General features: G+C 43.6%; 1 protein-coding gene across 1 annotated transcript in view; it reads left to right on the top strand.

The window, feature by feature from the left end:
- The window catches only part of LOC104950472 (round spermatid basic protein 1-like), a gene marked incomplete at its 3' end in the record, with an annotated part of 31389 nt that overhangs the window by 10534 nt on the left and 10842 nt on the right, over positions 1–10013 (top strand). The window contains exons 3-4 of the mRNA XM_010777002.1: positions 4633–5198; positions 5747–5905. Of these exons, the coding sequence (XP_010775304.1) occupies positions 4633–5198; positions 5747–5905 (725 nt within the window). The remainder of the gene's footprint in view (positions 1–4632; positions 5199–5746; positions 5906–10013) is intronic.

The raw sequence follows: 10013 nt of genomic DNA, 5'->3' as shown, positions 1-10013 counted from the left end.
CCACAAATATACAGCCTGTCCTCCTGCAAAAAACGACCAAATAGGTTGATTGTTCAGCAGCTTATTACGACCCATAGTCACGTTTTAAAGTGTAGCACCTCTAATAAGATAAGATAAGATAGACTTTTATTAATTGTTTCTCTGCATTTGACCCATCCTAGTGTTAGGAGCAGTGTGCTGCCATTTTGAACGGCGCCCGGGGAACAGTGTAGGGAACGGTGCCTTGCTCAGGGACACCTCTGTAGCACTTGGTCTTGCCGGGACTTGAACTGGTGACCTTCCAGTTGCCAAGCCAACTCCCTATCGACTTCTCCACCACCGCCCATTTTAAACCTTCAAACTGAATGTGAAGTGGACAAGCGTCCTTGGTATGGCATTACATCTTCGCAGTACGAGTTTATGTATGAGAGGGAGAGGCTGATAAAGTGGTCCTGCCAGAGAGACAAGCATGTGATTGTGTTTGTACAATAAAAGAGACACTGCAGGATCCATGGTGGGAATCAAGAGGGAGGCTCTCCCCACCACAGAGTAGATATTCAGTTAAACTGAGTGAGGCATTTAATCAGAGTGCTAAGTTAGAAAATGTTTGGAGTGGTGAAGTCAGGGGGGAGAAGTTAGAATTCAATCTGAGAGAGTGTTAAGTTTACAATTGGAAATGACGACAGAGAGAGGCACCCTGAGGAAACTTGTATAGAAAATCAATACACAGCGATCAGCTATTCTGACTGCAGGGCTGCTTTACTACCTCTGAGGCGGTGTGTGTGTGTGTGTCCCGCTGTGTTTTTTTTATTTGTCACTTATCTGACCTTACAGCGACTGTCGAGCCATGTGGTCCGCTCTTATACAAATGGGTGTGTTTGTGTGTGAGCAAAGAGGTGACATCCCAGTTTGCACACACTTGGGCGTTGTTTTTTAAATGTCAGAGGAAAATACATCCACCATGTTTTAAATGTTTTTAAACCGTGAACCCAAATGATGGAACTTTTATTGATGTTAATATTCCCTTCATTGTTCTCGTTTTTCGAGATTGAACAGGGAGATATTTACTGTCAGGGGTGCTGCTAGTTAATGTTGAATAGCTGGTCAATCATAGTCGATCAATACAAGAAGTTAATGAAAACATCTGATTGGTGATCACTTTAATCATTTGCTATGTGATCAAATTCACACATTTGGATTGTATAATGTGAGGTATGCGGTTTGTCTCATCATTCATCATTCAGATTTAAACATTGTTGGATTTTTGAACTGTTAGTCAAACAAAACAAGAACATTTGCTGACATTGTGTAGACGTGAATAAACATAACTATTGGCAGATTCATTGATAATAAAGACAATTGTTAATTGAAGCCTTCTCATACGACACAAACGATGATTGCAATGCGTCTGTCTACGATAAAGTCTATTTATTTTTTGCCAATTTTAATCGGATACTGACAAATAAATGTTCAATCATAGGTTTAGACAAATTATTACTAAGGAAAAGGTAATCGACATTTAAATTCAACTTTGAGCTTAGCGATATTTCACTCACATGGCGACACTTCTCTTGTCGCCATTTTGAACACAAAAAACACGTCAAAAAATATTTCTGTGTGTGCGAGAATGTATAATTGGGCGAGGGGTGCCTAGTGTTAAAGAGTTTTCAGATTAGTAGCTTTGGTATTGTACTGCAAATATCTTCTTGCTGTCTCAAGCACGCACACGCACACGCACACACACACACACACACACACACACACACACACACACACACACACACACACACACACACACACACACGGTGCTCCTTTGCTCTTTTTCATTCTGTCTCATTCCCGCTTTATCTGTGTGTGTGTGTGTGTGTGTGTGTGTGTGTGTGTGTGTGTGTGTGTGTGTGTGTGTGTGTGTGTGTGTGTGTGTGTGTGTGTGTGTGTGTGTGTGTGTTAGCAGATATGTGAATTATGCTGAGGCAGCAACTATCAAAAATACTCTCATGCGCACACAGACACATAGTATATGTATCCGCTTGTTTACACAACCGCTGGGTAAGAATGAACCAGCCACAACACATTTCCAAATGGATGTTAACAGCACACACACACACACACACACACACACACACACACACACACACACACACACACACACACACACACACACACACACACACACACACACACACACACACACACACAACACACACACACCTTTTCTTGTTTCAAACAAGAGAAGTCTCCTGAAAGGTTTCTTTACAAAACAAGTCCACTGATGAACCAATAACTAACTATTGGGTTATCTTGTCAGTGATAAACTCATAAAATAAAATAACGTGAGCATGATCCATGCACGGACGGGGCTGTGTTGTTCTCCTCCATTTCCCTAAAGCTCTGCCGCAGGCGCAGTAATAACACTCAACAAGATGATGATAGCAAAAAGCATGAAACACTACTTCAATCCGTAAACCACACAGCCTCCAACTTTATAGTCTCCCTGAGTCAAAGACCTAAGAAACTAGAGAGTGTGGCACAACATGGAATCTAACGCCTTCATAGCTTACCAAACATTTGTGTTCTCGCCCACACAACGATCATGTGTGGCAACACACACTAGCTGTACTACCCTTCATCTGACATAGCAGAGCATACTTAGAACTGTGTTTGCTTTTGAACATCTCTCATGGGTCTGTGGTGGTTGTTTACCACGAATGCATAATTTAACCGGCAGAAGAACCACGATTGTTTCAGCCAAAGCGGAACAGTGCTCACCTCCAGCTGACGCGACCATCTCGACTTTTTTGTCTACACTACGAGACCACCAACATATAATACCCGCCTTTATCTGTGTGTGTGTGTGCCTCGTTAGAGCTAGTGCCAGCTGATGATGCTAGCGTTCTAGCTAGCGTTGCATGTCTGGGCTGTAATTAAGTGTGAGACTGGAGATGATAATCGAGATGGGTAAGATGTCGAGCAGCAGCTTCGTGGATCTATGCGAGGTGTCTGCTAGTTGACCTGTCCTCGTCTAGCGTGATGATGCTGTGTGCTAGTTGGTGTGTGTAGCTGTGTATGCAGTGTCATCAGCAGAAAAAAGATAGTCTCGATTGTGCTCGCTATGTCGCCGTGAAGGCTCCAAGTGCGTGGATGTCTTTAGTAAACAGATATCTCCTTGATTTCACAACCCGAACACCCAACTCAAAACATAACAAATAAACAAATGCATACTACATATTTTATATGCCGCGCGAGTCTACACAACTATCACTACATAGTAAGGACTGATAATTCCGCGCTGTCTGCATGTCTATCTGTTTTAGAGAGACTAAACGCACCGAGCGATAAGTTAAATATGGAGAAATCACACTCACACAACTCACACTTTCCCAAATGAATGTTAACAGCACACACACACACACACACACAACACAACAGCACGAATCCTCCACTCAGCTGCACTTCTTCTGCTTAAAGCACGTGAACTCGTTTAAGTCTCACTCCCCTCTCCGCCTAACTTCCCACTTCGCGTGTTTTACCCAGATTACCATTTTTCCTTGTCCCTCAGACACCACACACACACACACACACACACCACAACACACACACACGACACAGGCGCGCGAGCTCCTCCTCTTCTTTTCTCATTCACACGGTCCCAAGTGGAGTCTAATTAGTCAAGCCTCTCTTCTCTCCGCCTGTGATGCAGCCATGTGTATCACATAGGTTCATTCTGAAACTACTGATGTCCCTCCCGCTCGTCCAACACAGTCCTCCGCTCTCGGTCTCTGCAGCTGAGTTTGTGTCCATCTCACTAATCTCCTCTGGCCTCCTCCCACGACCTGTGGTGTGTCGTCTGCCTGCTTCCTCTCTTGTCCCCAGCGGTGTTCTCCTCTTCTGTTTCTCAATCAAACACAGCCATGTCAAGTGAACTAACATCACACCAGACCACCACACACACACACACAGTAGCACTGTGCTAAACACTCAGGCCGTAAATGGAGCCTCCACATCAGTGCGTTATTATCTCTTATCAGATATTCCTCTGGTTGTTTCCTGGCTTTGTCATATCTGCTTTTTTCCAGGGATGCTATTTCAGTCCTCTTAAATTATTTGTCTACATTCACCCCCGAAAACACACACCACCTGGGAGGAGAAATGAGTCATCTGTCTACAATAGTTAGGACTCATTATCTTTTGCTGTATTGTTTTTTAAAATAGGGAATCTATCAGATATCACTTTGGTTTGGTGATTAAGAACAGTGAAAGTAAATGATACAACAATATGATAGAAATGATTTAATTGTTCTGTGTTTGGCCCTTCTATATAACCTGCTTTGACGAATCCTCAGCACTTGATTTCCTGTTTTCACTTCACCTCATTTTACTGAAAGCTTTCTGTGAGCTCTCATCATTGCAAGAGGACAGTAAACGCTGTCTTCTTACAGCGAGCGATGGAAAGAGCCGTGGGCTGGTTTGTTGATCCATCATCACACAGCAGACTAGATTTATTTTTAGAAAGTCTGCATGAATTATGTGTCCCCCTACTCCCTTTAAGCTTTTTCAAAATGACCTATTTTTAATCTTTAAAGAATGTCGTCTCCTTTAGAAGCTGTCTTCCCCTCAGAGTTGTAATGTCTCTTTCTCTGCCCCTTTATCCAGATGACAAAGAGAAGGCCAAGATCAACCCAGAGGACCTGCAGATCAGAAAAGTGAAGAAGAAAAAGAAGAAGAAACATAAAGAGGGGGAGAAGCACAAACGAGTGAAGATGTACCACCGCTCCTGCCAAACCATTTGTGCCGGCCTGTTTCTCCTCCCTTCGTCTTCCCCACCTCCCAACTCCTCTCCCTCATCCTCTGATGTCACTCCGAACTCCTCCCTGTCTCCATTTAAGCCCCCCCTACCTGTTTACCCTCCACCCAACAACAAAACTGCACATCTCGTACCTTCCTCTCCTCATCTCACCCCCAAATCTCTCTTAAACTGCGCCCTCCTCGACTCCCTCAACTCTCCGTCAAAGGCCCCGACCCAACCCCAGCATCAGTGCAGCTATCCCGGCATGGCGGGCTTGGAGTTTGCCCCGTACATCCACATAGAGAAGCAGCCGAACGGGGGGGCCCTGGTGGCCCACGCCTACACCTCCCAGCTCTCCTCCCTCTCCCCGGGCCAGATGCAGAGGTTCGCCCAGGAGTTTGTCACCCTGTCTTTCAGCGAGGACTCATCGCAGGTACGGCAGAGTCAGATATTCACCAGGGGCCTCATTACAGAAAAGTGTTCTGCTTGTGTGATCTTATCGTTTTACAGATAGGCAAAACCTTATCTTTCCATCACAGAAGCAATTCTAAAAGTCATGGCTGTGTCCTATCGTATCTCAGTCCTCCTTTCTTTTCGTATAAAACAACAGCTGAAAATGAGCTTGTTCATTAGGCCCTGTCATGCCTGTATTCATGTTCAAAATGCACAGCAGAATGGCCTGTATCTCTTATTATAGTGCATGTGTGATCTGTACAACCACTGGCAGGAGCGCTGTGAGTTCTGCAGGACTCCTAATTAAGGATTCCTGAATCCTATCATTAGGACAGTTTGTTATTGTAATAGCTCAATTCCTATCCAAAGTAAATGCATTATGGAAACATGTTGTGTAATACAAACAAACCTAAATGTCATCCTCAACTGAGATCAGACCAGGCTTAAGACGTTTCTGTAAAAGGGCCCTTAGTACATTTATACAATATAAAATAAAGTTGAAATTGTGTTACTGTCCTTTTTTTTCAGGCAGCTCATTACGTCATGGGGATCGTCCATGGAGAAGCCAGCTACCTGCCGGACTTCTTGGACTACTTCTCAAGCAAGTTCCCAACCGCTCCAGTCAAAATGGAAATACTGGGAAAGAAGGACATAGAAACCACCACCATGGTTAATTTCTACTCTCAGGTCAGTCAGACACACGACAAAGAAAATGTGTGGGACAGATGTACACAACTGAGCGGACATATGGAGGCGTGTGGCGTAGTGGGTTGTCCGTAGGTGTTCAGGGGGTCACAGGTTCAAACCCCGCTGCAGTCAGCATGTGGTTGTGTCCCTGAGACACTTCACCCCAAATTGCTCCTGTGGGGATTGCCCACAGTATTGAGTATGTAAGTCGCTTTGGATAAAAGCGTCTAACAAGTGACATGTAATGTTAAATGTAATGTAACACATCATCTGGAAAAACAACTTTTTGTCTGTGGTCATTCAGTCCAGGGTTAGGGTTAGGCTCACCAGATGCAGATAGCAGATGGTAAACAGTCAGATAGTAAATGAAAAAAAGATTTACAAAATAGCCGGGGCCGAGTGTTTCCAAGCCTCTCACTGTCTGTCCGCTGTATCTATCAGGCTGCTGAGTACTACAACTGTCCATGAATACAGACACCATCTGAGGCCATTGTGGAAATAGAAAGCACTTAGACTTCCTGTTCTCATTTCAGCCTTTCTAACTCGTACAGACACACAGGAAGAGCTGGAAACCTGCTGATTACTCTGAGATTGCACACATATCATCTGTTGTACATGCTCATCTTAGTGTTCGTTTAAAAAGTGACAAGTTGCGAAATGTTAACTCGTAGCTTTGTATAGGTTGTGTACTTTTGTACTTTTTAGTATACTCGTTTAGTATTTGACCTCCTGGGCACTGTAGTTGAAATACTGTGTATTTGTGTCAAGCTTCCAGGTTTGTGATCTCTCTGTTATTATACAGGAAAAGTATCAAATGAGTTCAGCCATCCGTTTGATCTCTTTTCAGCTGACATGTACACCACCATGTGTATGAGCAGGAATATGTACATAAAGCTTATCACTGTCCACCTGCACATTTACAACATCAGACTTTCTGCCCTAGAAAGCAGCTCTTGTTATCCTTGCAAACAAAGATAAATTAACAAGGAAGGCTGATGGAAATACAAATATAAGAAGGTGAAAAGAGAGCATACGAAACTCTGTCAGGAGATGGATGGTTGGATGGATGGAAGGAAAGATTTAGAGACGGTACAAGCCGGGGGAGAGGATGGAGGGAAGCCAAGGGAGGGAAAGAGATCGATGGAGGAAAAAGGGTGGATGACGGATGGCTGCTGTTTGCGGATAAAAAAAGTGGTGTTGTTAAAGCTTTAACCATCTGGTTTGAGAATCTGCATCAATCTGCTGAGCTGTTCACAATGACGGCTCTCTGAGGTACTGAGTCTTACAAAGCAAAGTGAGAGCAAGAAAGGAAGTCAAAAGCTTGTTAAAGACGAGTGAAGTCAGGGGGAGACAGAGCCAGGGAGAACGACCTGAAAACATAGGACTCTGAGGGGTCACTGCCTTTTCTTTTAAAGCACAGGTATGGGAGCCTCTCTCCCACTCCTCAACATCACTCACAACCTTTTGAGGACGACTGGCTGTCTGTCTGTCTGTCTGTCTGTCTGTCTGTCTGTCTGTCTGTCTGTCTGTCTGTCTGTCTGTCTGTCTGTCTGCCTGTCTGTCTGTCTGTCTGTCTGTCTGCCTGCCTGTCTGTCTGTCTGTCTGTCTGTCTGTCTGTCTGTCTGTCTGTCTGTCTGTCTGTCTGTCTGTCTGTCTGTCTGTCTGTCTGTCTGCCTGCCTGTCTGTCTGTCTGTCTGTCTGTCTGTCTGTCTGTCTGTCTGCCTGCCTGCCGGTCTGTCTGTCTGTCTGTCTGTCTGTCTGTCTGTCTGTCTGCCTGCCTGTCTGTCTGTCTGTCTGTCTGTCTGTCTGCCTGTCTGTCTGTCTGTCTGTCTGTCTGTCTGTCTGTCTGCCGGTCTGTCTGTCTGTCTGGATTGTGTCCTGCACGGAGACACACCTGGACCTCCTCGTTCATCCTCTGTCAATAGCTCACTAATGAAAAGCCTTTTGTCGCCTCAAACCCCCTGAGAGGCTTTGTATTGAGATACTGCCGGGTATTTCTCAACGTGAGTGCAGGCTAACACAGAGTGTGTGTGCTACTGAAGGCAAGAGCAGTTCATGCTCTCAAACACACTGCTTCTGGCTATTTCTTTTCTTATTACCTTAGCTTTTGCCAGTTCTGCTTCAAAACACATATGTGATCCCTGCATGCCTCTGATTCATCTGAGATAATGAATGAATAAAACCTCTACATGTCTCAATATAGTTTCCCCTGCAAACCTGTGTCCTGACGGAGCTGTCCCTTTAAGAGCAGTCTTTCTTGCAGGGCTAGCGCCGTCATTGTCCATTGGTCTTGTTAATTCCCCCCCCCCCTCCTCCTAGCTCTCAGCAGTGACCTTGGAAAGTAGACACACAGTCTACACACACACACAAACAGATGTGAGTGCACACCGATATATACACAGCGCAGGTACACACGCAGACAGATTAATGATTTCTCTCACACACTTTTCCCCCACCTTTCTTTCTCTTCAGCAGCTTAGTGTCCCCCCCCCCTCTGCGTTAGTCTGTCATTCCCTCTCTTTTATCCCTCTTGTCTTTATGTTTTTGCTCAGTCGTTTGGTTCAACGTTCCTCCTTCAAATGGCTGAACAGCGGCTTGTTGTACCCTGTGAGAGGGGAAGAAGGGAAGACATTGAGACATTTAAACCGTCAGACTGAATGAATATTAATATAATGATTATCCTGGCCAAATAATTGAAACAATTGAAACAAACAGAATACCTTTATTCTTCCCACAGAGGGGACATTCACATGTGTTAAAGCAGAAAAGAGCCAAAGATAGCTTCATATTAACTAGGAAGCATGCATAAAACAAAAATGACTGTAAATCTGTAACAGTTTTAAAGATATAGCAGCCAGGTATATATTGCACAGTTATTAACAGCATATATATTGCACATTACCTGTATCTCACCACAAGGGGTGTTATAGCATAGTCATAATTGAATAGCATCACAGATACAACACTCAGACTTTTAAATGAAAATTAAAAATTAAAAAAACTTGAATTCATGATAAATCCTAAGGACCACATAAATAAGCAGGGGGGATTCAAATAGCAGCATAGCAATTGTGGGTAGCTGTACTTATCTGATCATTCCTGTATTTCTTTTAATCTGACCCTTTTTTCACTTCTCTACTAGAATTACGAACTAGATCCAAAGTCACTTATGTGAGCATATTCACGTTCAACACAATCAACTATTTGTGTCTTTTATATAACTATATTAATTCACCCCTAAATGGTGTGTGTGTGTGTGTGTGTGTGTGTGTGTGTGTGTGTGTGTGTGTGTGTGTGTGTGTGTGTGTGTGTGTGTGTGTGTGTGTGTGTGTGTGTCCTGACTGAAGGCATTTCTCTGGTGCTGAGGATTAGAGGAGATTACAGCAGTCCATTTTCTCCGGCAGTTCCGCCCCGCAGCCAGTACATGATGTGCTTAGACAGTGAGGAAATGTAGACTTTCCGGTTTACTCACTGAGTAATAATTTATTTACATCATCAGATTAAGATTATCTAGAACAACTGTCTGCAGCTTTATAATTGTACTGTGCCCTTTTTGGACTCATGTTGGTACTTGTAGCTGTATACAAGCTTTCACAACAAAGCCATATCATGTAAACTAGCCAACAAATACTGTAGCATGTAAGATGCATGCTTTGAAAATGAAATATGGTCATTTGATTTTGATGCTATTATTAGCTATAATGACTTACTATAGGAATGAAGCTAGCTCTTTTTGGGAAATCCCGTTTCAATTGTTTGTGCCCTACATTTGACCTAAAGACAAGTTTCGGTTTATTAGTTTTCTGTTTTAGATTTTCAGATTAAACCTCATCAGAATCCAATAATGTCAGACTGTAGCTCTATGCTCCAGCTCTGTACACACCCCACTCCTCCAAAGCTCTTTTGCACTCTGCCTCCAAACTGTCTCCAACACAGGCCGTTTCTCAATGTCGAGTCCATTTTATGTTACCACTATTTGAAAATAGAATAATCACCCGATCCTAAAAATGATTGCTTTCACTTACATTGAAGTCCAAAATAACACCATGGCTGTGTCAAAGTTGAAGCGCTGCAATGGAGACTGATGCAGTGGAGGCTTGTTGTGTGA

This window comes from Notothenia coriiceps, unplaced genomic scaffold (genome assembly GCF_000735185.1).
Source record: "Notothenia coriiceps isolate Sejong01 unplaced genomic scaffold, NC01 NC01_scaffold00017597, whole genome shotgun sequence".
Taxonomy (NCBI): domain Eukaryota; kingdom Metazoa; phylum Chordata; class Actinopteri; order Perciformes; family Nototheniidae; genus Notothenia; species Notothenia coriiceps.
Note: the sequence above shows the minus strand (reverse complement) of the source record. Positions and strands in the feature narration are given on the sequence as shown.